The sequence below is a fragment of the Nomascus leucogenys genome, chromosome 13 (genome assembly GCF_006542625.1).
Source record: "Nomascus leucogenys isolate Asia chromosome 13, Asia_NLE_v1, whole genome shotgun sequence".
Lineage (NCBI taxonomy): Eukaryota > Metazoa > Chordata > Mammalia > Primates > Hylobatidae > Nomascus > Nomascus leucogenys.
Window position 1 is genome coordinate 22,863,884 of NC_044393.1, and position 27,313 is coordinate 22,891,196.

The window sequence follows — 27,313 nt, forward strand, 5'->3', positions numbered from 1 at the left end:
GGTCAACACTAACAGGCCAAGGACGTCCTAACCAACGTGGATGGGCCCTAACAGAAGAGCCTGCACAGTCCTCTTCCTTCTCTGATAGGAAACCTTTCTCTCCAGGCCATAAAAACCTAGAGAGGAAACAAGGATCATGAGGGCCCAGGTGAATTCCCACCCACCACCTTCTTGTGTATGGGAAAAAGCCAACCAACCTCCTCTCTATGAGCTGGGACTGTGAAGCTGTAAAAGAAAGTCACACAAGAACCTGTGCACTATCGCTGTTTGATACTGGCTATTAGTTCACGTCATCCACGGAACCGGATCTATCTACCTTAAATTTTTTGTGTGGCGTCATTTTTGTTCTATCCCAGCACAGCCCACTATGGAAACAGAGCCTCAGGAAGAGAAGGGCCTTTCAACTGTGTTCTGGGCACAGAGATCTCAGCTGCCAAGTCCTAGAGGCAACCAGAATGGCACCTGGCAGTGTTAACTGAATGCAACATTTTTGAAAGGAGAGGTTTCTGTGGAACTGGAAAGGGGCTCTGGTTGTTTGCAGCTCACCACCAAAACTGGCTGGCCACAAAGAACCCAGGCAGGATGTACTCTGCTCAGACACACCCTCAGAGGATGGGCAGGAGAGAGTGGACCCACAACTCCTGTTAGCCCAGAGGGGGGAAGAGCTGCCTCACCTGAGAAATTTCCAGAAGCCTCCCGCCTGCTTCTATTGCAGAATAATCATCTGGCGACTGTTTCTAGTGAGCATGTCCCCATGCAACAGGCTTTCCTGAGCCCCCGAAACAGCATACAAGTCAAAGGAAAAAGGACATGAGGATGATTTATTTGGCAGTCAGATCTTAAGAGGGCAGCAGAACTAGCAAATGGCCAACCCTGAGCCCAAATGTGGGCAGTAGGTTTGTGTGTGCTGAATGCTGGCTATGCTATGAGGCACCTTTGCGCCCACGGGCCTGGACCCCGGCCTCTGTCCTCAGAGGCGAGGGCTGCCTTTGTAACCTTCCCATCTCCATCCCTGGATCTTTCTTTTTACCAGTTAGAAGCTGCAATAAGGATGGCAGCTTCATTCAGCACCCAACTGCCTGTACCCCACCCACCCAGGAGGCAGGCAACTCCTCAATCCCTTTTTCATTCCTCAGGGAAAGCATATTGAGTCGTCTTTGACTTAAAAAACCTCACCAAAATAGGCTCTGCTATTTCTTCTCTTCCCACCCCCCGATTCCTGACAGTGCCTTAACATCACAAACTAAGCCCTCTTAACACAGCAGGCAGCCCACCTGCCACTCTCCTCTCCAAGGCTCTACTCCAAGGTTTCCCTACAAGGGTGAGGAGCAGGAGGAGTAAATAACTTAGTTACAATACCATTGAGAAGAAAAATAATACTGCTATTTTTAACATGATCCCCTGTATCTTTCAGGCTGGGTCATGTTCCCAGCCATGGGCAATGTGCCCTTGTGCTGTGTCCTCCTCCTCAGGCAGGGCAGAGCCCTTCTCCATGCAGGCCCTGCATTCCTCTGCCCTGGCTCCAGGGCCAAACTGCAGGGGCATCTAGCTTCTCACCCTGCCCAGCTGTGGTTTTAAAGCTACAGGACAATGTAAACTTTGTTTCCCTGGCCCAGCAAGGCTCCTCCTCCTCCTCCACTCTTAGGAATGTCAGTAGCTCCTTGGAGTCTCCTGTGCCACTGGCTAAGGCAGCCTCTCTCTCCAAGGGGCTTCGGCCATGGTTCTGGCCCAAGATAGAAGGATCCATCTCCAGAAGACAGGGCCAGATGTGTGTGCTTAATGCGAAACAGTACAGTTTTTGCCTTCATCCAGAGCTGGGGCAAGGAGGCCCAAAACAGTAATAACAGCTCATTAATGGCTTGGTTTCTGTCTAGCATTCACTGCTGGAATCCAGGCTTCAGGCTGCGAGACCCGGAAGGCCGCCACAGGGGGCTGCTTCCAAAGAACCCAGTTCGCGGCATTCTACAAGGCGCACAGCACCTGCTGCTCTCCAACGAGGCTGGGGTACAACTAGAGGCGGTTGTCTCCATTGACCCGAGTCCTTCTTGGGGCCCTGGACAGAAGGGAAGAGTGTCCTTACTGGCAGGCATGGCCCTACAGCCCAATGCCAGACAATATTACAACTTTTCTACCCAGGAGAAAGAAACACTGAAGGAGGACCTAGCCACTGCCTTCCTGGCTCTAGCACCCCTCCATCTCCCTCACCTTCGTTCTCGGCTGTCAAAATGGTCTGCGAGATGTTCCTGGGAGATGCGGAAGTCCTCAAATGGCTGCTGGTAGCGGGATTCAAAGGAGCCTTCCCGGGTTCGGCCGTGAAACAGCTGGCCTGAGGCATCTGAGCCCCGCTCCCGCAGGGACGTACCACTGAAGGGACTGAGGTCACCATTCTCCTGCTTCAACGAAGCCAGGTGCACAAGAGGGTCAATGACTCCTCTGCACTTCTGGAGGCTGCTGCCTGGCTCTCCTCCCACCTACCCCAGGCCAGCCCACCCCTGCTGCAGATACCTTGGCAGGGAAAATATCAATCTTGATCAGCAGGGAGGCCAACTCCAGGTCCTCGCTGTAGTTGTTCTTCAAAGGCACTGCTCTGTATCCTAGGAGGAGGAAAAGCCTGGCCCTCAGCCCACGAGGGACAGAGCAAGGGGCCCAGCCCCGCCCTGCCAGCAAGATTGCAGGGGCACTGCCTCCAGGAATGGTCCTCACCTGTCTTCAGGCCTTTTACCGGGAAAGTAGCCTGAGCCAGGAAATTCTGGTCACTAAACATGTCTTCCTCATACACCACGAAGCGCAGAAAGGCAAATTCAGGGTTACTGATTTGGAAGTGGAAGGGCTTGGCTGGCCATACAGGGTTGAGTCCATTGTCCACTGTGAAGGCAACGACAAAAGGCTTCAGGTCACCCTGGGAGAGGATGGGATAACTGGTTGGGAGGGACTTACAGTGCCCCAGCAGGATGAGGAGGATGACTGGGAAGACTGACCCACAAACTCTGTCTTCTGCTTGGTGCTGTCATACTCAGCTCCAGCCACCTCAATCTCCACAAAAGGACACACAATGCCTCGGCCATTCTTTGGCAGATGTCGGGCCCCCAGCACCTGTAGGCAGACAAAGAAGGGCCTGGGATTGTCCTTCCTGCTCCCTCTAATCCCCCCCTGCGGAGGCTCAGGCAGCATCTGTGAAGTGGAGGCAGCACGCCCTCTGCTGGGCCCCCGGGACACTGCCCATGGAGTCCCTCACGACATCAGGGACCCTAAGCTGTCCAGAGCAGCTACTGCCTGTAGTTTATTTGAAGTCTGAGCTTTAGCCAAAATTTCCATGTGAGTTTTGCAATCTACTTCATGTTAAATCTATTACTATTTTAACACAGAAATCTTTTAAATGACCTCCCCTTAGGGGAAAAAAAAGATCTCATCAGAACAAAACAAGTCATCAGAACAAGTGACACCGTGGCTCTGCACATCCTAGATGCATACAGTGACTGCATGCTATCTTCACCCCTTCAAAGACTCTCTGCTCAGGCCCCACCCACCCTGACCACCTTGATGCCTGAAAATGCCTTTTGGGGAACTCAATATAAACAGACTCCAATGGCAAGCAGCCCCTTTCCCACCCTGAAGCCCAGATGAGCAGCACCCACCTCAATAGAGATGGCACATGGCTCCAGCCCACGGAGGCTGCTCTTGTCAAAGGGGTCAAAGGCCTCATCCCGCATGTTGCTTGGCTGCAGCACATAGCCACAGTGCCTGCCTGTCATGAAGAGGGCCTGGTTCATCTGCATAGGCTTGTCTGGAAGAGAGAGATTATGGTGTATTCCAGTCCAGCTGCCCCACAGTGCCCCCTCCCCACCCTCCTCACAGGTGACCTCCTCACCAGGGGTCTGGAAGTTGAGGGCCACGAGCTGACTGCCACAGATCCACATGGGCAAAGGATCGTAGTTGGAGGAATCCAGTCGCTGGCCCTTGGGGTAGATGCGGGAGAGCTGCAGTCGATTGTACTGAAGGAACTTCTTGCCTTTGGCCTTGTTCACGTATTTCTCAGCCTTGGTTTCCGGGAAGGATGACATGTCCCGGTAGCAAGCACGTTCTGTGCCAATCTCTGGGCCAAACAGGGAAAACAATTACAGAGCCTGCCCACCCAGGAAGTGTTGGGGGGATAACTAAATACTCTTTTTGCACCCACCAGGCCCTCCAGGCACATGCACACCCCGCCTGGGCCCTGGCCCTTACTCTCTTCATCGAAGGGAACAGGCCGGCAGTAGACGACAAGTTCAGAGAGCTCCAGGGCAATCTTCTTCCTCCGTTCCATTATCTTCCCTTCAGTGAGCTGGTGACACACACAAGGCCCTGTAGCCCCAGGCTACAGCCCTGCCCAGGAGAAGGAAGCCCCTGCCAACCTTGGGCACGCCCACACTGCAGGTGCTCTGGGCCCCTCTCCCACCTTCCCCTGTACCTTCCAGACACCACACCCAACAGTGAATGAGGGAGCTCTGTCCTCAGCCTCATCCTGGAATCATCTTTCCTCTTTTCTGTCCCAGAAGACACATTTCCCCTCCAACCCTCTTAGGGGGGTGGGGGATACAGACTCATCACCACCCATGTTCCCAGTGACCTTCCAGGGATCCTGGAATTGGCCACACTCCCAAGTGACACTTTCTGACCATTCATTACCCAGCCTCATCCCGGGGTAAAAATGATTCTTCTGTGTTACCTGTGACTGCACTGGGGATACAGGCCTCTGGCTTGGTCTCCATCTGTGTCCTAAGGATGATCCTCACTGCCTCAGTTCCCCCAACTCAAATATAACCACCACTCTTCATGGCAAATCTCCATGCCAAATCTCTACAGAAGCCCACTTACAAGCACCCCATCCCATCCTCTCACTCCTGGAGGACTTTCTTTCAGTGGCTTTTTTTTTTTTTTTTGAGACGGAGTCTTGCTTTGTCGCCCAGGCTGGAGTTCAGTGGCGTGATCTCGGCTCACTGCAACCTCCAACTCACGGGTTCAAGCGATTCTCCTGCCTCAGCCTCCCGAGTAGCTGGGATTACAGGTGCCTGCCACCACGCCCAGCTAATTTTTGTATTTTCAGTAGAGACAGGGTTTCACCATATTGGCCAGGCTGGTCTCGAAGTCCTGACCTCAAGTAATCCACCCGTCTCGGCCTCCCAAAGTGCTGGGATTACTGGCATGAGCCACCACGCCCGGCCTCAGTGGCTCTTACATTCAGACTCTTCCCTTTTCAGCCTAGACCCCCGGATCCAGTCCTTCAACCACCTGGTATGCCAGCACCTTTTCCTTCTAGGGGACAGCCTGGCAAGCACCCTATCCCTTCTCTGTTTGGCTTGCAGGTACCCTCTCCAAAGCAGCTACAGACCCATCTACCAAATGCACTTGGTGAAAGGGCCACCAAGTAGGAATTCCCTAACCCTTTAGAATACTTCTCTGTTCCCCCAGGCTCAGTGGAGGAGGCCACCCTTCTCCAGAAGGCTGGTCCTACCAGCTAAGCTTGGGCTCCATCTCCTCCCACACCCTGCTCGCTCCTTTCAGCCATCTGCATGAGAGCCTGCTCAAACCCCAGTCACCTGTCCTCTCCCTCAAGGATAGGCCCTACAAAGGCTCTGCTTTTGCCATTCCAGACTCCCTGCTGCCCACTGCCATCCAATGCCAGCCATGTTGCTGATGCAGCTCAAAAGTCTCACCAGGGCTATTTGCTGCTGCTGAATCCAAAGGGCACTTGCAAGTTCTTATCGTGCCTGTCTTTACCTCTGTAGCTCTTTACACAGCAGGCCCCCTCCCTCACCAGTAGCCTGCAGTCTGTCTGACCTGCCTTTCCTGGGCTCCTTTCCTCGCCCACGCCTTCTCATATGGAGCTTCTCAATCCATCCCAAGTTCTCTTCCTATTCGACACCACCTCATCCCTTCTATGCCTCAGCCCCCACTCCACTCCACTCCTGCCTCCAGCCCAGGACTTCTTCTCTTAGCTCTGGTCTTGTGTATCCAACTGCCCACTAAGCAGACCCACTTCAACGACCCATCAGTATCTCAAACTCAACACAACCTAAACACACCACATTGCATCTTATGTGTCTGTTTCTTCTCAATCCCTAGCTAAGGCAGGGGCTGTGGCCTATCTAGCATACGCCATCGGCTGCCCCACTGCTCTGAGGGGGCTTGTGCTGGGAGCTGGAGGCCTCAGCTGCCTGACAGGCCCGCACACTGTCCCCCAGCAGGCTCCAGCAGAATCTCACCCTGGCATCTGCGGTCTGGGCCACTTCACGGATCTTTTTCACCCAGTCCTGCAGCTCCTCCTGTGAGTCGGCAGCAACATCCAGGGACCAGTGGGCCACCGACGCCATGCTGATGGAGAAGACGAAGAGCCGGTTGTTCTTGCCCTCAGGACGGATGGCTGGGAGGGCGAGAGCAGATAACAGCTGGGAATAGGCATCTCACCCCCTCCACCCCACTCCACACTGCAGGCACTGGCTCAAATGAGTTCTATCTCATCCCATTTCCTCCTTCCCACACCCCATGAGGGGAAAGACTACTCTGCTGGCCCATTTGACAAGATGATGCTGCTGCAACTCAAACAAGTCCCTGCTGGTTGTGGTGGAGCCAGTGTTCCAACTCAGCTCTGACTCATGCTTCTTCCTCAGGCCATGTCTCCCTCTCCACCCCATCTCCAAGCCTCTGTCACATCCCTGTGGTACAACCCATTAGGCCTGGGGATGTCAGCCAACCAGGAGCATCATCTTTGCTCTGCCGATTCTGACGGGTTCCCCAGTGCCTGGCATAGGGGTAAACATGCAGGGGTCAAAGCTGAGGGTGACAAAGGGAGCCCAGGGCGTCAAGGGGATGTCCAGAGCATGGGGAGAGCTTGGAGTGAGGGCAGCCTTTGGGGTTCAGCCATCAGCTTCCTCCCTAGGAGCAGGAAAGAGATACAAAGAAGAACCTCACCCTAGGGAACAGTGGGCAAGAGAAACGGATGGGAGCTCACCAATCTGACAAGCCGGCACATCCAGGACCCCCCGCAGCAAGTCCCCTAGGGGGCTGTTCTCGTCCAAGTGCTGTGGGAAGCAAAGCCCACCAATGGTCAGCATGGCTACTGCATATGTGTGTGAGGGGATATCCGTGTGCATGGGACAAATACATCTTGTGGGTGTACCTGTGACTGCCAAATGTAGCACAGGTATATGGGAGACTACGAGCATGGCCACATGGGCTGTGTGACCAGCCCACGTAACAGATGTCTGCATGCACGTGCGTGCTTGGGACTGTGTAATGGGGGCATGCCAAGGAGAATCTGGGAATAGGGAATGCTGTTCCTCAGGTGGTTCCGGTTTTACCTCCCTCTCCGGCTCCAGGGCCACGGGGTTGACCATCTCTTCCACGTAGTTTGATGGGAACCACAGCTGCTTCTTCCCTCCGTAGTCCCCTCGCCACCTGTGGGAGCCACAGGGTGCTGACCTCCAGCAACCACCCCAAAGTCCCATGAGGAGGGTATCCTTTGGTAGGGGTTCCCATGCCTAAGCCAGGGTGAGGCAGGCACTGCTGGTACACACAGGAGACAAGCACATCACAAATGCATGTCTTTGGGGCCCTTGCTCCACTGGGGCCCTTGGACTCTGGGCCTACCACACCACTAGCTTACCAGCCTCCCTCTTGCTTCTCCACATTCTGGATGATGGCGCTCTTGGTGAAGGTCAGCTCGTCCTCCCTCTGGGCCTTGTAGTCAAAGAGGGCTTTGACCGCACACTGCAGAGGTGAGAAGCACCATTCAGAGCAGAAAGGCTCTCCCTGCCATTGCCGACCTGGGGCTTCATGTGCACACACACGTATGCTTGGGCTTCCCTGCCTAGGAGACGACACTGCCATCAACAGGCCCTAGTTATAGTTCTTGTTACTGCCCTACAGGGAGGCTCCAGGATAGATATAATCAGAGAGGCAGGGCCGCTGCCAGTGAAATACCTCAGGACCCAGGTGGAACCTTAAGCCCCAACCTGGGCCACAGGGAGAACCTTGAATCCGCTCCCAGGAGTCAGGGCTGGCAGGCCAAGAAGGCAGGGTCTGCAGTGGCCCTGAGTGCCTCCCCGGACCTAGAAGCATATGGGGCCTGGATGGGACCCCATCACTCATCTGTGAAGTGGAAAGAAAAACCTCCTTCCAGGTCCCCTGGCTGTGGAAGGGAGGGGGTGAGAAATAGGGCCCAGGACTTTTTAGAGAAAAAGGCAAAATGAAAAAGAACCTGTGTAACAGAGCTCCATGAGGCTGGGGAATGAGTGGCCAGTGTGCCTCCCAGCTCCCACCCCGCTGCTGCCCAGGAAGGAAACAGGGGTCACCCACGGGGAGCAGTTTTAAAGGGTCACTGCTGACTTAAGGGGTAGGGGCTAGGGAGTGGGTTGGCCCTGGGAGACCTGCGGTCGCTCACCAACCACACATCTCTCACAACCTCTTGGGCCTCGGAAAACCACAACCACCACTTCTCCACAAAGACCACAGATGGCCCAGAACACAGAAATGAAGCCCCAAGCAGCTGGGGACCCTCCCCAGCTTCCTATGCCCAGAGGCCTGAGCTGTACCTTGAAAGTTGGCATAGGGTTTGCCTCTACATAGAAGCCAGGGTTGCGTCCCTCATACAGGGCCCCGTAGTCAGGCTCCTGGAAACAGGACACAATGGGATATGTTAATGCCCCAGAGCCCAGAGGTAGAAAGCAGCTACTGGTTTCTGGAGCAGCTTCCCTTTCCCCCAGTGCAGCAAACGTGCACCTGATCCACAGGGATCCTTCAATCTCAGTGGAGACGGCTTCAGAGGCCTCAGGCCCGGCCTCACCCTTCCCTTTCCTTTCTTCGCATTCTTATATGTGAGGCCCAGCCCAGGATTCTAAAATCAATCAGGTCCTAAATGCCCAAACTCCCAAGTATTTCTGAGCTATGTGCAGGTGGGCCCTTCACAGACTACCCATATTCAGTGCTTTAGTTCAGTGGCTCATTGGTTCACTGCTGAGCCCAAAGTCAGGAAGGGCCTTCCCACTTCCCACATTCCTCCTGCTGCTCCTCTCCATCACCTGAGCCCCAGGTGCCAGTGGACAACAGGCCTCTCTCCCCCAGCCAGCCCTGTCTACTGAGGACAGCAGTCTCTCAACTGATCTCCTGGTCCTAGACCCCTTCCTTCTGTTCAGGGCCCTTATCACCAGCTGTGCTGCCATGGGTCCTGACTTTTTCCCTCACTGGTCTCACCTCCTGTGGCTCTGCCCTCCATACCATCCACCAGGCAGAGGCTCCACAACCACTCATCTGCCCTAGGACAGAGTCCAGGCCAAGCCCAGGTGGATGAGCTTCCACTGTGTGCACCTCTCCCAGTGTGAACCCCAGAACCTCCTCACTCCACACCTTGACTCATGAGGAACCCTCTGCTTATGTGCCTGTCCCCATCCTTACAGACACTGCTCAGATGTCCCCTCCTCCAGACACCCTCCTGGTACCCACACTGTGGCTCCCAGCTGGACTCAGGGGCCCTCTTACGAACTCCTACAACACCCCAGGTCTTGCTGTTACACACATCCAGAGACTGGTAAGATTCTGGGTCTCTCCTGCCTCCCCTGCCATGCCCCATCTACCACAGCCCCCTCACAGCTGTGCCAATCTTCTCCAGTGCCTCCTCGTTGATGGGATAGCGCAGCTTCATCTTGCGGTACAGCGGGTGTTTCTCATAGTAGCTGATGAGGTCAACAAGGCTGTCGAACTCCGAGTTCCCTAGCATCACTGTCTGGCCCTCTTGCTGGACACGGCAATGCTTGATCTTGCCCTCAGCCCTTCACAAGGACAAAACAGTCACACAGGGTCAGGGCAGCTCAGACCCAAGCAAGGCCCCACAACCCAGTGCCACACCCCTCACCGGAAAGAGATGGCATATGAGTTGGGCTCATTCCGCTTCCGCACCAGGAAGGCCCCATCACGAGGGACGCGCATTAGCATGTGCTCAGCCTGTGCTCTGGTCAGGCTCGCGTGGTACCACCTGAGAACAGGCAGAGTCAGGCCCGGCCAGCACCACCCATGGCCCTGCCCTGCCTTGTCCACCCCCAGGCCCCTCCCTCACTCTTTGCTCTCATGGGCGTTGGTCTGTGGGACAGGCTCTGAAAGTCTCATCTCAAACTCATTACAGCGCAGGGGCACCTGCTGGTAGTGCGTGATGAGGTCATAGAGGGAGTCAAAGACGAGGTTGTCTGTCAAGAAGAACTTGGGGGTCCCAGCATCTTGCCGGGAGTGGATACGGCAGTGCTGGACTTTCCCGTTCCGCCTGTGGAAGACACAGGGTGAGGGAGGCTGGGGGAAACAGGCCAGGGCCCCAAAGACCAAGTTCCACCCCAGATGAGGGTGGAACTCAAGGAGGGAGCCTCAAGGAGGGAGGCCAATCTCCTGAGGAGCTCAGGTGTGGGCAGTCACGTGAACCGAAGGTGTGGGCTTCAAATGAACCGAAAAGGGGGGGGGGTGAGAGAGAGAGAGAGAGAGTGAGTGAGTGTGTGTGTGTGTGTGTGTGTGTGTGTGTGTGTATGTAGGTGAAATTATGTTCCATGTAAAGCATAATTATTGTCCTGGATCAAAGGCTCAAATGTTAACTGATTATCTCTGGGTGATGTCATGTCTGTGTACACATGCTGACTGAACATATGCATCTGCATGGGAAGTGTTACCAGAAAGAGAGCGTGTAGTCACCCACGAAGGTCTCACTCTCTCGCACGAGGAAGGAGCCATCAGGGGCTCCGGTCTCGATGCAGTACTCAGTGAGCAGGCGCTCAGCGATGTGACGCCCATCACGCCCTGCCCCTAGCTTCCCATGGAACCACTTCTCATTGGAGTGCAGCTCTGTGCTGCTGCTGACCTGTCAGGGGAAGGCAACAGCAAAGATACTGTGACCTTGGCCCAGGCCTGACCTGGCCCAGCCCCCAGACCTGAGCTGGTTCCTCACCTCCTTGGGCTCCTCCTCATCCTCGTTGCCCTGGTCACTGCTGGTCTCCTCAGAGTAGTAGATCTTGCTGCTGGTCAGAACAAAGTAGTGGGGATACCATTCCTGGAAAAGACCAAAGAGGGACTTGGGAGCCAGGGTTCTCACACCCACTGGCCTACCACCCCCAGCCTGGCCCAGTCCTCACGTGGTTCACAGGGTCCTCCAGGTAGAGGATGCCATTCTTGATGGAGTTGCTGATGTCGTTCTCAGAATACATCATGGAGGTAGGCACCTCCTCGTAGGCACTGCCCTCAGCCAGCTTCTTGTGCTGTAGGGGCAACCAGAACAGGGCAATGCAGACCCCAGTCCTCATCCCACCTCCTCACCCAGGTTTAGGCCCAACAGCTGAAGCCATGGCCTGGGCAAGGCACTGAGAAGCGTGGGGCTTCCGCAATAAGCCTGCCACCCCACCTTGATGAGGATCTTCCTCTTAAGCTGGTTGGGTGAGGGGAGCCCATCGGCAGAGATCTCCACGGGCTTGGTGAGGAGTGTGTCCCCCAGCACCTTCTTGAAGTGCTGGGCCATGTTCCTCTGCTGGGCAATGCTGCAGTGGTCCTCAATGGACAGGATGACTGGGTACCTGCGGGATGGGGGACAAGCACAGTCAAATAGATTCTGCAATTCTCTGGGTCTAAGTAGCCCCTCACAGTGAGGTGTTGGGAGCCAAGGGCCTGGGGGCTTCTTGTCTATAAAAATTATTCCAGAAAAGAGGCAGGCCATAGCCACTGGTGGGGCAGAGGGGGGTTCTACAGCTGTGGCAGCAGTGGAAACCAAAGGGTGGCAACTGATGCAGTCCCGAGCTGGCCCAATTATGGAGGCTGCTCAGCAGTGCAAGAAAAATGTTTCACACCAAAGAGGCCAGGAGAGAGGAGAAGCCTCCAAAGTTAGCTGTTAGAGTCCTGGTGAGCTAAGGGAGACCAGTGACCACAGTTTAAGCAGTAAACAGAATTGAAGGAATGGGACATAGGGAATACAGACAATCTTCTGGGCTGTGAAGGCAAAGGAGTTGGCAGGACACTGGCCTAAAGAAACCAGGGCATGTTTTCTGAAGATGAGAAGAACATGCGTTCTACCGTCTAAAGGACCCATGAAGAAGAGAGTGTGTGGGCCCAACATGTAGGAAACAAAGTGTAACTTGGGAAACAACAGCTCAAGTAGGGAGCAGGTGATGAGGAGAGGCCAAGAGGAAGGACAAAGATGAAAGGCTGAGGGAGAGGGGACAGGGCATTCAAGGAGTCTTTCTGCCCTCTGTCCCTCTAGAATGAGAGACCTGGAGCCAAGTTAACCCCTGGGTCATCTAGCCTCCGACTCACTCTGAGGCCACAAAGGCATGCTCCTTGATGGTGAGCAGGACATCTGAGAACTTGATCTTGGTGGTAAGGGTGTGCCCATGGTAAATAACTGGCATCCCATCCGGGCCGTCCCAGCAGTCCACTGGGAAGCAACATCACCATGGTCAAGCGGGCAAGGCCTCCCATCTTCCCTCCCCCAGCCCTGGACCCCACGCACACTCAATGCAGCGACAGCCCATCCGCAGGCAGCGAGCATAGGCTTCCAAGGAGGACTCACTGGAGAACTGGTCCCCGGTCAGGTACCTGGATAGGCAAGGAGAGGCAGGTATGGTCAGATGGGCCCTCCTGGGAAGAAGCTGGGTGGGCCTGAAGGAGCCACACTCACGTGTTGTGTGAGGAGGAGATCCAGTAGTGGGAAAGAGGGTTGTTCATGGTGTCCAGGCATACTGCATCCAGCTGTGAGTTCCACACACTGTTCTCTTTGGAGAACAGGAAGGTGACAAACTGTCCAGGAACATGTGGAAGGGAAGAGAAAGTAAGTCCCTGCCCTGTCCAACCCGAGATGGTAGATTGGGGGTAGGAGAGACAGTGCTCTGTCCCAACTGGGGGTGGACAAGGTGCACAGTAGGTAGGAACAAGGTGGCATCCCTAAGGAGCGTCTAGCTCCTGGAGCCCAGGTGGGGTTCTGGTCACCCCTACTCATTCTCTTGACAAAAAATGGGTGAAACATCAGGCTTACCTCATCCAGGAAGAAGTATGGCTCCTCGATCTCTCGTAAGGGGTCTCGGAGGAAGCTGAGCATGAACTCTTGCACCTGGAGGCGATCAACAGCCCACAGCTCCTGATGGGGTAGGGAGGGCAAGGGATGAGAGAAGCCTCCAGTCAGGGATGAGCCCAGCCCCTTACAACCTGACAGCCTGGGCCAGTGTCAGCCCAGCCATACCCCCTGGTAGTCAAGAAGGAACTGCTGGAACTCAGGAAGGGACACTCGGCAAAGCTCCGGCCGCTCCCCAGCCCTGCAGGGAGAGAAGGTAAGCTAGCTAGTATGGTCAACAGACAACAAGGTGCCCCATGGAAGGCAGATCCCAACTCCCAGCCAGCACAGCTTCCCAGAATGGTCCAACATGGTTCCCTACTCCCACTGCCTCCCACCTGGATCAAGAATCGCCCAGTGGAGAGATCAAGGGGGCCCAGGGAAAACCCTACCTCCCCACTCCAAACCAAACCTCAGAGTACTGGCTTCCAAGAAGGGGAGGTCCATCTGCAGGAAACAGAACCTGGTCAGGGCAAGAGCCCCTGGGAGGCCATGTGGGAAAGGGGCTAGTAAGAAGGCAGGCTAGAGCAGCAGATAGGGGCAGGCCTCAAGAGGAGAAGAACTGGAGAAATAGCACCCAAAAGCCCCTAAGCAGGGCAGCAGGGCTGAGGCAGGCAGAGCTGGGGGGTGGGGTGGAGGAGCAGGGGCAGGGGTTGAGGGAGGGCAGGTGGCTCATGCACCGTCTTCTGGGCGCTGTACATGAGGCTGCGGTACAGCTGAGCAAACTGCCCGTAGGTGATGTCCCCGCTGCGCTGCTCCAGGTCCTGCATGGTATAGAGCAGGAGTGCCAGTCAGTCCCCCAGCTGCAGGGCTCTTGCCTTCCCCTGCCCCCATCTACAGACAGCCCTGGGTGGCACTTACCGTCAGCCGCTCTCGGAGGAAGCGCATGTTGGGGACCCGGTAGTTGACCTGGGACAGCATGTTCTTCAGGTCCTTGGCTGATATACTGAGAAAACAGGGACATCCCCAATGGTCTCATCCAGCTTCTCATGACCTCTGACCTGTAGGTCGAGCCCACCTGGGGCTGGACAGGTAAACAACACTATTCTGGGAACCTGGAGTCCTGAGGGCAAGACTGGATCAGAACCCATGGGGTGACCAAGGTTAGTCCCTTCCTTTCTTTGGACCTCAGTTCCTCATCTGAGCAAAAAAAAAAAAAAAAAAAAAAAAAAAAAAAAAAAAAAAAAGCCTGTAATTCTGGCAAGGAAGATGTGAACAGATTCAGTAAAGTGGGTCAGGCATGGGAGGAAGAAACACCACTCTCCAGGCCTCCCCTCCCACCGGCACTGCTCAGGTCTGTGCCAACGTGGCAGTCAGCCTATCCAAGACAGAAGGCAGGGCTCACTCACAACTTCCCTGTTGGGGGCAGCATGGCAGCAGGTCCCTACCTGCTGCCCACTGGGATGCTGGGAGTTTGGTCCTCAGAACCCACTAACCCATGAGAGGGAGGAAGGAGGAGGTGCATGCTCCACCAAATACAATGACTGGCAACTGGCACCTCCTGGGGCTAGACAGGGCCTGGCTCCAGGAAAGAAACTCAGAGAACAAGCGCCCCTGCTCTCCAGGGGTGTCCTGCCCAGGATGTGAGGCTGGGGACACTGCTGGACCTGGCAACAGGATGGACAAGAAGGGGGAAGGGGGAGCTTTCTCTCCCGGAAGGTGGTGTCAAGGAGGGGAGGGGAGGGTGGGACCACCTCCTCTGGGCCCCAAGAGCCTGGGAGGAGGCACCAAAATTCCCCGAGGGGGCTGAGCGCCACACTGAGTGGATCAAGCACCGCGGAGGGAGGGCTGGCTCTGTACAGGCGCCGCCTCCTCTGATCCTCAGTCACCCAGGAGGTAGGTGCTATCAGGGTCCTTGTTTTCCAGTGAGGAAACAGAGGCCTTTTGGTTGCAACTGCCTGCATCACCAACCTTGCCCTCTGTGGTCTCTTTCCCATCAGCGTACAAACAGCTTGTTACTTCTTCCACCAAAAACACCTGTCTTGCCCCTGCTTAGCTCTCCAGCTGCTGCCCTCTTCTTTGCTCCCCTCCACAGCAAAACTCCTTGCAAGAGTCATCTTGCTCCCTCTCATTCCCTTGAGCCCCTCACCGCTAGGCTGATACCGCTCTTCTCACCATGTTCAATCCAAGGGTCAACGGTCAGATTTCACCACTGTCTTCTTCCTTGGGCTGCCAGAACTCAACACTCTGGGGGTTCTCCTCTTACCACACTAGTTGTCCCCAACCCCTCCAATCTCTAATATGGGGGTGGTCTGGGATCAGCCACTGGACCCTGCCCTTTTCTTGGTCTGCTTGCCCCCTAGGTGATCTCACCCAGCCCTGTGGCTTTCAGTGTTATCTACATACTCCCAAGTTAAAATCTGTAGCCCCCACTGTGTATGTACCTAAACTTACTCTAACCACCTGCCTACTCAACATCTCTCCCTGGACAGCTAATAGGCATCAGAAAACTTAACATGCCTCAAACTGAACCCCTGAGCTTCCCTCCAAATGGGCTCATCCCATGATCTTCTCATCTCAGTCAATGGCGACTCTGTTTTCCAGTTGCTCAAGCCAAAGAGCATACTACTATCCTCAATGCCTCTCACACCCCAAAATCAGTCTGTTAAGGACACCCCGAAATCAATCTGGCTCTATCTTCAAAATACAACATGGCCAAAATCCAGCCACTTCCTACCATTACTATCATGATCCAAGCCCTCTCATTTTTCACCTGGAGTGTGGAAACAGCTCCTAACTGAGCTCTCCACACAGCAACCAGAGTGATCCTGAGTAACCCAGGTCAGGTCACATCACTCGTCTCTTCAGAACCCTTCCATGGCTTCCCATTTCTTTCAGGACAAAGGACCTCACCATGGTGCAGCACCCACACCATCTGATCTTGGCTCCCCCTTCTCTCCTTGGCCCCTCTGGCTGCCACACCAGGCCTCAGTGCCAGAGTTTCAGGGCACCCTTCACACACTACTGGCCACCCTCACCTCCAGGACACCCAAAGCCAGTTCTACACATCCAGTCTCTGCCCATAGCAGCAGGGCATACAGCATGTGGCTGGCTCCTCTCACCAGCTCACACCAAGGCCACCAGAGGACTTTGTGCAGAAAGCTACATGTGGCAGAACCTTCTGCCCACCCTCCTGGCCCCACTTAAGGTCCCCTGGGTCCTCTGGCTCTCCAGGCAGCTACTTAGAGGCCCGGCTAAGGTTCTGGATGCCCATCCCCACCCTGCTGGGCTAGAGCCACAGCTCAGTACTTACCGATCCTCACGATTCCGATCCACTGAGTAAAACTGCTTCCGGAGCCACCTGGAGAGAGAAGCCTGAGGTGAGGGCCACTTCTCCATCTACGGCCAGGCCTGGGAGATGTCTGGGCACACAAAGGTCTGCCTGCTGTCCCTGTCCCCCTGGTCTCTAATGCTCCTAGCCCCAACCTCTTCAGGAGTGGTTCTTACCTCTCTATCTGCAGGGGTGTGGGTGCCTGCAATGTATCCTCCATCAGCCAAGTTAAGCCCTTGATCCACATGTTCACTTCATCCTCAGATGTGGCTGTGAGCAAGGTATCAACAGCTGCCCCAAGGGCACATATCTCCCACTGGGCAGGAGCCAGCGGGCATTCCCCTAACTATCCTCTACCTCCTCCACCCCCTTGACTCCCACCTTGCAGGCTCAGCGTTTTCAGGCGAAATTCCATTCCATAGAGAATGACAAAGCAATGTGACTGGTCCGGCCGGAAAGCTGGGTCCTCTTGATAGCGATCAAAGTCCCGTGAGGTCTTCCCCGGGCGGATCTCCTTAATTTCGCGAATATCAACTAGGAAGGTAGCAAAAAGACCAAGATCAAGCTGGGGTCTCCCAGAATCAACACCGAAAGGAGGGCAGCCTGGTTTCCTCATTCTTACACTCTCTCTCAGGGAGGAACCCCAGAGGCAGAGCCAAGACCACTCAGTCACTCTGGTAATAAGAGGGCTGGGTTGAGTCTAGGGATAGGCCTTTGCTAAGTAAGGGCTGAGATGTCAGAGAGGGCTATATGGGGGAAAGGCAGTTCTGTGGGGTGTCCCTTCCCTATCTTTGTTCCCTCACTGAGACATTTTGACCTGCAAAAGAGCTAGACTCCAGAAGGAGAAATAGGGACCCAAGGCTGTTAATGAGGACCACTTCCTGACACAAGGTACACACAAATCAAATCATAAAGTCCCAGAGGCAGGGCTGGGTAGGTCAAGATGGGCCTCAGGATCCCTGGGAGAAAGTAGGCTCTGGCCCAGAGGACTGGTGCATCCCTGAAATGCCTAACTGCTAAAGACATCCCCGCACAAGTCTCAGCAAGGGGCCTAATCCCCACCCCATCCCCCGACCAAGGCATTGGCTGTCCAAGAGCAGCAGCCATCCTAGACCCAGACCACCATTTTGCCTGTGACCATTTCCTTATCTTAGCTATCCTAGGCCGTTGCATGCTCCCCTGGCCTTCACAGGGCATAGTCAGAGAGGTACAAGGGCTTGAATAGCAGATGATCTGCCTCAGCCACTAAAACTTGAGAAAATGACGAGTAACTCATTTAACTTCTCAGAGTCTCAGTTTTACCATCTGTAAAGCAAAGGGCTTGACTGAGTTTCTCTAGAAGGCAGGATGGTAGAAAAAACATGCACGAGCTCTGGGTGAGACTGGCTGAACTAAAATCCTAGCTCCACCTCACATTAGCTATGTGATCTCAATAGTGACAGCCACTCTGACCTCACTGCTACACTTGTGAAGAGAGTAACATAAGAGTAACACAATAGCATCAGAAAGATGTTGGTAAGATCAAAAGTCCTAACGGCTAGAAACACCCAGCACTATATGTGGGACATGGAGGGAGCCCATCCAATGGACTCCTCTGCTCCCTCAGCAAAGGTGCACAGGCTCTGACACACTCTCCAGCACAGGGAGGGGCTGCCCGCTGGCTGGAGGGCAGACATTCCAGCCCAGAAATCACCGATTTAAGGTAGATCAGGTCAAAGGAAAAAAGCTTGGCTTAGCCAACAGCTATGACTTTCTTTGAGTATTCCCCAAGCTCTGAAGCCTTTCAAAATTAGCCGGGCGTGGTGACGGGCGCCTGTAGTCCCAGCTACTCGGAGAGGCTGAGGCAGGAGAATGGTGTGAACCCGGGAGGCGGAGCTTGCAGTGAGCCGAGATTGCGCCACTGCACTCCAGCCTGGGCGACAGAGCGAGACTCCATCTCAAAAAAAAAAAAAAAAAAACATGCTCTAAACCCAGACTGGCCTGGTAACTTCAGAGCCAGATGCAGTGCCAGCATTTGCCTGGCCAACCTCCACCCCAGGAGCCCTTCCAGCCCAGCTCCCCCAGATGCTCTCTTCCTGTCCCGTCCCTCTAGCAACTGCCACAAAACTCCACATCTATCCCACCTGGAACAGTGGGCATTGCTTCTGGCCCTAACCCTAGCTCCCCGACACATTTCTGGTTCTACCTGGAAACACCTGTCCCCTCAGCAAACCCCTCCAGCCTGTCCTCTAGCTGAGAGTCCTGCCTTTTCTGCTGTTTTCTCTGACCCCTGGTTCTCACCAATCAGCCATCCTTCCCCAGTCTTCTGGCTCTTCATAAAACATTATTCTGACCCCCCTAGACCTCATTCAAGCCCCTCCCGAGGCTGCCCACTGACAGTCTAAGGAGAACAAACAACAAACACCTTCTATGGCCTTGAAGGCTCTTTGTGACAGGGCTCAGGAATTTACCTCCCCAGCTTTTGCCCTCTCACCCTCTCTGCTCCATCCACACTAAGCCACACCAAGGGCAAGAATAGCTGTTGCTTCCCATCCCTATTTCATCTTGATTCCTAGTCTGGAAATGTCCACCTCCCAGGTTTCCTTCTCTTCCACCAAGAGCCCAACTGAGAAGTTCCTTCCTGTGGTACTAATACACTTGATGCCTCGTGCATACAAACATATACATACATTGCTCACATACCTAAGGCCAGGCAGGGCCCCTCCAGGGCTTGCTTAATGACTCAATGAAGAAATGAAAAAGGCAGGTACACAGGCAGAAGGAGGGAAAACCAAATAGGGATGGGGAAAAAAAATGAATAGTTACACTCGGGTAGAAACAGGGGCAGGCAGAACTGGGCCATAAAAGACCTAACCAAGAACACAGGGCTTCCAAGGACAGAAGGAGGAGCTTCCATCAGGGGAAATGGCTAGATCAGAAACTGCAGAACAACCACAAACTCTGCCTTTTGAAACAGAAACCAGTCTGCTCTTCCGGTGTGGAGCTGCTGTCATCTCCCTCCCACACCTTCTTGCAAAGGTGAGTGTGACTGTACACGCGTGCGCGCACACACACACACACACACTCTCAACAAGCCTGTACTCCTGCACATATTTCCATTGACATCAGTTGAAGGCAGAACAGGTGACTGAGATAGGGACCAGGTAGGCACCGCGCAGCTCCAGGCCAGGCATCCAACGCTCCCAAGTTCCTGTTGGCCACACCTGGTCCCTTGTACTGTCTTCCATAAGAAGGCACCAGCCTGGCCCTGGCAGCACAGTGAGATGCTCTACTAGGTTCTTGAAAGCCACATCCTGTGCTACCTCCCAACCTCACCCTTCATCTTCCTGCCTCCCAGAACAAATATGGCAGCATCCTCTTTCCTGAGAGAGCCAGAGCTGGTCCCCAGGAATTCACAAGGAGACTCCCCAGAGAAGAATGGCCTCTGCCCTTGTTGCAGGTGACAGAGAGACTGATCCAGTCTGGCACAGTCTGGGTCAGACCTCCCTGCCATTAGTCAGGAGGGCAGGAAAAGAGACCTTCCCAGAACTTAGGAGCTTGAGAAGGGGAGAACTACTTAGGGGAGTAGGAAAGTCACACCTTATACCCAAAAATCTATGACCTAGCACTCCTCCCCAACTCAGAACCATGAGAGAACAACATTCAGGGGAACTCTGGGGAAAAGAAAAGCCAGGGGTACGAAGAGGCCGTCACTATGAAGAAGTTGGGGCAGTGAGGAGGAACTCTTTGAGAACAAGGGCAGATCCCACAAGTAGCAGCCCTTGTATACCTGATGTATAGCATGATGACAAAGGCCTAATGCCCAGGCTCGCCTTGACCCAAGAGGGCACAGCCCAGCCAGCACAGCCCATCAGGGCTGCAGCGTATTCATTCTGCCCAGCACCAGGTCCCCAGGCCCATGGTGATGGCTGCCCAGGCTTCAGAAATGGCACCATGTACCCAAGCCCACAGTGAATGCTGCCTGGGCTTCAGGAATGGCCCGGGCCTTACCATTCCAAATGTGGCTATGGTAGATAGTGACAAGATAAGCCGCTTGGGGCAGTGAGGGGGATTTAGTCCTTTATATTTAATCGTTCACAAACTCTCATGAAGAAACAGACTCAGTCTTTCTTAAGGGGCTCTGAAGTAATGAGGGACCACACACACCTGTGCCTGGACTGTATATCACATGTCAGCTCTGAGGACTGAGAACCTTCTCATAAGCCAGGCTTCCTGGTGCCCCAGGCAGAATCCTGGGGCCCTGCTCTGCTCCCTGCCCTGGTGGAGATCTGCCTTCTCCTGCTCTTTCAAGAAGCCTTCCCTGACCATCCCCTTCCCAGCTTAGTGAGGAGAACCACACAGCTCTTAAATTCTAGCTATCAGGCCCTGGCAGTCCCCTCACTCTTTCGGTCTCAGCTTCCCCATCAGAAAACTGGAAATTCCTCTTACCTCACATGGTTGCTGTGAGGGCCATGCTGGGAAGTGCTGGTAATAGAGAAGTCTGGAGACAGCCCACCTGTCTACCTGTGTGCCTAGTGCCATTGACATGGAGCCTACAAAAGCTGGCAGTAGTGGAGACAAATAAGGCTACTTGCCAAGGCCCCACTAGGTGCAAACCCAAACTTAGGTGAAATAAAGATGGTCCATGAAGAGAAGAATACAAGCAGCTATTTCCCCAGCTCAAAAAGAAGCCTGGCAGGGATAGGGGCATTGTATGGGGAGAAGGGGCACTCTTACAGACTTGTATACAGATAAGCATATGCAGACATGCTGCTTCCTGAGCCTGCAGTGCCCCACCTACACACTCACCAATAGTCTGAGGCACATGCATCCCCAAAGATCAAGTTTCAAATCCTGGCTCCAAGTATACAGCTAGGCCTTGGCAAGTCTGCAGTCCTCTCTGGTCCATCATAAGATGAAGGCTTTCGTGGGAGTAGACCCACAACAGACCCTTACATGTAGGTACACTACCTCACAGATACCCACATAGGACGGTCAGCCTTGGCCTGCCCTTACCACGCCCAACCTCGGATTCATGTGTGTTTTGTTTTCTGGGCAGAAGGAAATGTGCCTGCTGCCTGGCACCTGGGGCCAGCTCTAAGCATTAAGGCAAAATGCCACAAGACTGAATTTGTAAAATAAAAGCTTATATGACGAGGCCAGGGAGACTGGGAAGGGCAATGTTCCTTTTCCATCTCTTCCCTCTTCTCCCCTCCCTTCTCAGCCCGGGGACAGACTCCTGGCCTGAGACCACAGAGATTTAGAGACCAGCAGTTACTCAGAGTGGAGCTTCTGGGCCATGCAGTTCTGGACAGCATCCACCTTTTGGACATGACAGTAATGGCAGTTGCTTTCCCTTTAAAAGAGGAGCCTGTTTCCTCATCTGAGCCACCCTATGCCCAAGCACTCTGGGAGCTGTGAAGCTATACAACCCTCAGGGCCAGCTGAGAACCTGCCTCTGCAGGAGAGTAAGCCGCCACCCTGGGACAGCACCCAATCCACTGAGTGGGGAGAGAGGGTGCTGTCGAAGGAACAAGCTATATGGCGGGCAGCCAGTCTGGAACCTGGGAAAGGGAGAAGACAATAACCACAGAGGACCGATCTGTGTGCCTGGCTCTTCTGAAGGTAGGGCTGCTTCCTGTCTTTGACTCTTGCTCCCACCCCGACTCCCCCGAGACATCAGGCCAAGTCGCAGGTCTGCCACCAGCTCTCTTCCTGTCCAGTAAAGTGGGATAACCACCCTGTCTGGCCACCACGAGGATGTGCATAAGGGCAGTATTCCTGTTGCCCTGGCAGAGTTCAAGGACAGCAGGAACCCTAGGGAAGATAAAGATAAGAGCAAAGGCAGGGCTCCTCAGAGCACAGCCAGTGAGAGCCAGCCAATCCTGCCCTAGGGGGCAGACACATGGCAGGCCCTAGAAGGGGGAGAGGGAGCCCAATCATCAAATCCAAGACCCTAAATTAGACCTAAGCTTCTTGTTGGAACCTGTGTCCTAGTATCCCCTGTGCTCAAAAAAGCCACTTTCAAATAGCCCAACAGACAGAGGTCCCCCAAATTTATAAGCCTGTTAACCACTCGTCAGGCAAAAAGGGTGTAGAGAGGTATTATGAGCAAAAGCACTGGCAAGGTGGGCAGGCCTGGACCCATCTCTCTGAGCCTCATTTTCTTCATCTGCAAAATAGAATCACCACTCCTGGCACCTCCTTCATTGGACTACAGTGAGATGCCAACGAGGTAAGAGATACAAAAGTGATTTAATCAGAAAGGGATAGGAGGACATACTGAAAACTAAACCCACCAAATGATGAAGATATGGCCAAGAAAACCATAACAAAAAGTACCCCAAATTTCTGAACATGAAACATGCTTTCACCGAAATGTTTCTCTGGGTCTGGGTGTCTCACTCTGTTGCCCAGGCTGGAGTGCAGTGGTGCAATCTCGGCTCACTGCAACCTCCGCCTCCGGGGTTCAAGTGATTCTCATACCTCAGTCTCCCAAGTAGCGGGATTACAGATGCACACCACCATGCCCAGCTGATTTTTGTATTTTTAGTAGAGACGGGGTTTCACCATGTTGGCCAGCTGCTCTCAAACTCCTGACCTCCAGTGATTCGCCTGCCTTGGCCTCCCAAAGTGCTGGGATTAGAAGCATGAGCAACCATGCCCTGTCTGAAATATTTCTCTTCAGAGAGGGTTTTCCCTTTATAAAGTGCATATGCTCACTTTAGAAGGCTGAGGCAAGAGGACTGCTTGAGGCCAGGAGTTCAAGACCTGTCTGGGTAACAGAGGAAGACCCCACCTCTGCAAAAAATAAAAATTAAAAAAAACTTAGCTAGACATGGTAGCACATGCCTGTAGTCCCAGCTACTTGGGAGGCGGTGGGAAAGATCACTTGAGCCCAAGGGTTTGAGGCTGCAGATGAGGAGGAAGCTCTATGAGCTATGATCACAGTACTGTACTCCAGCCTGGCCAACAAAGCGAGATCCTTTCTCTAAAAACACAAAACAAAAACACAAAACCCAAAGTGTGTAAGCTAATTAATGTAAATGGTAGCAAAAACTATCCATTTAAACGTGCATGGAGTAAAGAAATTTTGTACCTTAAAAAAACTGCAACTTATAGTAAATATGAAAGGGCTCTTTAAAATCTAAAGAGCTTGAAAGAGGTAAGCGAAGATTTCCTGGACAGGTTCCTTCTCTTCTGGGGGTTTTTACTACCCCTACCTGTGGGCTGTGGACCCCAGAACCCCTCAAGGCCTGTGTGCCCCGCTCTGCAGAGGGCACTGGAGGAAGGCAGGGAAAGCCCAGCCCTCCTGAAAAGGGTCCAAGTCCAATTAACACAACACAAGACACCAGCCCATGTCTCCCCATACTCCTTCCTGCCTCAGCCTTTGCACAAGCCACTCCTACCTCCTCACTTAAGCCCCCACCAGGCCCAGGCCAGGGGCACACTAGGTGCCCCCTCCTCTCTTGTGTGTCACCACTTGTCACACCTGCTGGTGCTTCCCTGGTGTCTTAGGCCACTGGCCTATGAGCTCCTCCAAGGAAGAAACCACATTTGACTCTTCTCTCCATTCCCTACCAGTCCAACACAAACCCAGGGCCTGGGGAGGCCTCAAAATGTTTAGAGTACTTAAGAGCAGGAGTAAACACATGGGAGTTAGATTCCAGAGCTAATTATCTAACAGGTAGCAAAGGCCACAGATGCTCAAAGATGGTACCAGAAAGATGGTATCAAGGATGGCTTCCTGGAAGAGGTGGCACAGTGGGCCACAGAGGCTGTGGGGCTACAACAAATACTGAAAATGCAGTGGTCAGTGAGGTAACAATGGGAACAGAAAAAGAAGAAGCAGGCATAGTTGGGGGGAATGTGACCCCTGGGGGCAAGTACAGTCTGGAAACACTGGGAGGTCCTTACATAAAGATTCCTATAGCCAATGGGAGCCATGGGAAGCTAACAGAGCTTTGGGAAAAACAGAACGGTAAAAGCAGCAGGATGCTGAGCACCCACGCCCTGCTGGGCCCTAAGCCAAGACCACGAGGAGATTCAGGAGAGTGGTCCCAGGGGTCAGGTGTGTAGATCTCCAAAATGACCTCTCACCAATCACCCTCTCCACATGTAGCCTGTGGGAAACAGATGAGCCCCTCCCAGTTTCCCAGCCTCATACCAAAGAAAATACACAGCCAGGACCTAGGAGAGCATTAATGGAGCTAAGCCTTCTCCACCAGAGGATGCTGAAAGATGGACAAAGAAAAGTTCCAGCAGAAGTGAGTATCATCTGGGCCACTTCTGGCCCCCTACCTCAGTCACCCCATCCCCAGGTTCCCATACAACTCCCTGTGGGGTAGGGCAAGCACTGCACTGCAGATCCCTCTTCACAGGGAGCCAGAGGCACAGGGGCTCTGCACCCATCAGGACCATACGGCTTTGGCAAGGTTTTTGCAGCTCTGAAGGAAAAGGATGGAGGTAGCCAAAGAAGAGACAAAGATAAGACCTGGACATAGGTGGGAAGGAAGCCTGAAGCAGTAGTAGCCAGGCCACAGGATGGTCAGCGATTTCCAAGCTGGCTGTGTATGCCCAAAGCCTGTGGAAAGGGTGAGAGTTCTCCTCTCCCTCTCATTCCTCTCTCTTCCTGAGACTATAATATTCCTCCTGCTGCCTCTCAGTAGAAACATACTCACAAATCTGAGGTTTCCCTGAGCACATCTGGCTGCCACCAAAGGAAGGCCAAAGTGGAGGGGTGGGTAGCTATCCATTTCCATTTTACAAACAAGGATCTGGGTTCAGGGACTTCCAGGGTCACAGGGTTATATGGCAAAGGGAAGGCGATGGTGGGGCTTACTGTCCTTCCCATTACTGTGCAGCAGCTGCCTTCAAACCAGACCCGCGGGCAGCAAGTTGGACAAGCTTGGTCTAGATTCTAGACAAATCTCTTTGAAACAGTGAGGAAACAGAGGGTCCAAAGGGTCTTGTCATGGTCATATGGTGAGTCATGGCAGAACTGGGACACTCTGCAGTGTCCCCACAGCAGCTGCTATCCCTGACACTGGGTATACAGAGAAACACAGAGCAGCCATAGCCAGCCTTTGTACCAGGCAGGCAGCCCTCTTCCCTAGGACTCTAAATTAATCTTACCTATTTCAGACGTAAGAACAGAATCCAAAGGAAGGAAGGGAAAGGAGGTCCCACCCAGAGAAATTAAAGCTGGAAGAGCACTCAGCAGTGATCTATTCGGCTTATGCAGTCATTCCATCATCTGATCAAACATTTATCGGGCATCTGTCTACTCCATGTCAGGCCCTGGGATGGGTCCTAGGGAAACAGAGATCAATAAGGCATTTGAGTTCCTGCCTTTGAGAAAACCCCTGCCTGATGGAGGAAACAGATGGGGAAGCAGATAACTATGAGGTCATGCAAAGAGTAGAACAACAGGGAGGTGTCTGTGGAGCTGAGTGTGTGTAGAGCAATGTCTTGGAGTGCTCTGTAAAAGCCAGGTCTGGAGGGCTGACAAGCACATACTGGGCAGAGGCGTTCATGGAAACCAAGACAGAGGTGCAGGAGTCCACTATGTTCCACAAACAGGGCATTCAGAGTATCATAGATGAGAAGGGAGGGAAGATGGCCTATACCAAGCCTTGACTGTCACAGTAGGGAAAGGTGACTTGCCCCAACTTTTCTGCACAAGCCCAGAAGATTCTCCAGGCAGCCATGGGTCAGCCTCTGTGTCAGGAGTCTAGTGTGCTTCAAACTCTGCCTCCCTTGCAGACTGATGCTGCCTAAGTTGTTTCTAGATGGCCTGTGTATGCCAGGCTCCTGGCTGCAGGAGAGAGACTGGGGACCCACCAGGGCCATGTCTCAGGGATGCCCAGGACCTCAAAAGTCCCTCAGAAAATGCTCCCCCACATAGTATACTCAGGCTACTTGGAGAACCATAGCACTGGGTATAAGTCACTTTTAAAATTTTTCTTTATATTTTATAGAGATGGGGTCTCGCTATGTTGCCCAAGCTTGTCTCAAACTCCTGGCCTCAAGTGATCCTCTCACCTCGGCCTCCCAAAGTGCTGGGATTACAGGTGTGAGCCACCATGCCTGGCCCATAAGTCACTCTGTTGTCCAGGCTGGAGTGCAGTGGCACCACCAGGGCTCACTGTAGCCTCTACCTCCCCAGGTGCAGGTGATCCTTCCACCTTGGCCTCTCAGGTAGCTGGGACTACAGGCAAACCACGACACCAGGCTAATTATATTTTTTGTGGAGATGGTGTTTTGCCATGTTGCCCAGGCTGTTCTTGAACTCCTGGGCTCAAATGACTCGCCGGTCTTGGCCTCCCAAAGAGCTGGGATTACAGGCATGAATCACCGTGCCTGACCCATAAATCACTTATCTATGGTCCTCCTTCCTGATCCCTCAGAGCAATCAACACCGTTGATCACGCCCTCTCTCCTTGAAGCTCTGCCCTTCACTTCTCCTGCACAACCCTGCCTGGTTTTCATGCTTCTTTGTGTGCTACAGGCCCACCTGCATTTAGCAATGGCCTTGATCAAGGCTCAGGTCAAGGTCCTCTCTTCCGGTGCTCTGCCTTCTTCCTCATCAGTGTCAGCCATGCCCACACCCTTAATTACCTCCCATGTACAGATAATTCACGAACAGGTCTCTAGCCTAATCCTCTCCTCTTAAGCTTCAGATCCTTCAATTCAGCTGCCTACTTGCTATCCCCACTCTTCATCTCAAAGCATCTCAAAGACAACTCCTCAAAACCAAACACTGTGCTCCCTCTCTCACTAGAACCCAGGCCTCTTGCCATACCCCCTGGGTCAGCTAAGAGCATCACCATTCAAACAGGTACCCAAACTCCAAACTTCAGAATGATCCTTCGCATCTCCTTTTCTCTCACCAGCCCCCAATCCAGCCCTCTGACAAGTCCTACTGGCTTTATCATTCAAAATTAACCATACGTTCTGAG

General features: G+C 53.6%; 1 protein-coding gene across 3 annotated transcripts in view; it reads right to left on the reverse strand.

Moving 5' to 3' along the window:
- Positions 1–802: 802 nt before the first annotated feature.
- PLCG1 (phospholipase C gamma 1) overlaps positions 803–27,313 on the reverse strand; it is a 38,887-nt gene continuing 12,376 nt past the window's right edge. The window contains exons 3-33 of one of the 3 annotated variants that reach the window (XM_030826059.1): positions 16,755–16,907; positions 16,550–16,643; positions 16,356–16,403; positions 13,964–14,048; positions 13,783–13,866; positions 13,515–13,549; positions 13,232–13,304; positions 13,028–13,129; positions 12,674–12,792; positions 12,506–12,591; positions 12,310–12,430; positions 11,408–11,576; positions 11,142–11,264; positions 10,958–11,059; positions 10,683–10,870; positions 10,088–10,288; positions 9,887–10,006; positions 9,623–9,803; positions 8,571–8,648; positions 7,643–7,746; positions 7,338–7,434; positions 6,989–7,058; positions 6,243–6,400; positions 4,225–4,321; positions 3,869–4,093; positions 3,636–3,784; positions 2,979–3,093; positions 2,704–2,865; positions 2,506–2,594; positions 2,206–2,390; positions 803–2,053 (exon numbers count right to left, since the gene is read on the reverse strand). In XM_030826059.1, the coding sequence (XP_030681919.1) occupies positions 2,011–2,053; positions 2,206–2,390; positions 2,506–2,594; positions 2,704–2,865; positions 2,979–3,093; positions 3,636–3,784; positions 3,869–4,093; positions 4,225–4,321; positions 6,243–6,400; positions 6,989–7,058; positions 7,338–7,434; positions 7,643–7,746; positions 8,571–8,648; positions 9,623–9,803; positions 9,887–10,006; positions 10,088–10,288; positions 10,683–10,870; positions 10,958–11,059; positions 11,142–11,264; positions 11,408–11,576; positions 12,310–12,430; positions 12,506–12,591; positions 12,674–12,792; positions 13,028–13,129; positions 13,232–13,304; positions 13,515–13,549; positions 13,783–13,866; positions 13,964–14,048; positions 16,356–16,403; positions 16,550–16,643; positions 16,755–16,907 (3,656 nt within the window). In that variant the 3' untranslated portion in view covers positions 803–2,010. Of the gene's footprint in view, positions 2,054–2,205; positions 2,394–2,505; positions 2,595–2,703; positions 2,866–2,937; positions 3,094–3,635; positions 3,785–3,868; positions 4,094–4,224; positions 4,322–6,242; positions 6,401–6,988; positions 7,059–7,337; positions 7,435–7,642; positions 7,747–8,570; positions 8,649–9,622; positions 9,804–9,886; positions 10,007–10,087; positions 10,289–10,682; positions 10,871–10,957; positions 11,060–11,141; positions 11,265–11,407; positions 11,577–12,309; positions 12,431–12,505; positions 12,592–12,673; positions 12,793–13,027; positions 13,130–13,231; positions 13,305–13,514; positions 13,550–13,782; positions 13,867–13,963; positions 14,049–16,355; positions 16,404–16,549; positions 16,644–16,754; positions 16,908–27,313 lie in introns of those variants that run through there. The other 2 variants (XM_030826058.1, XR_004033015.1) reach the window with 2 other exon arrangements.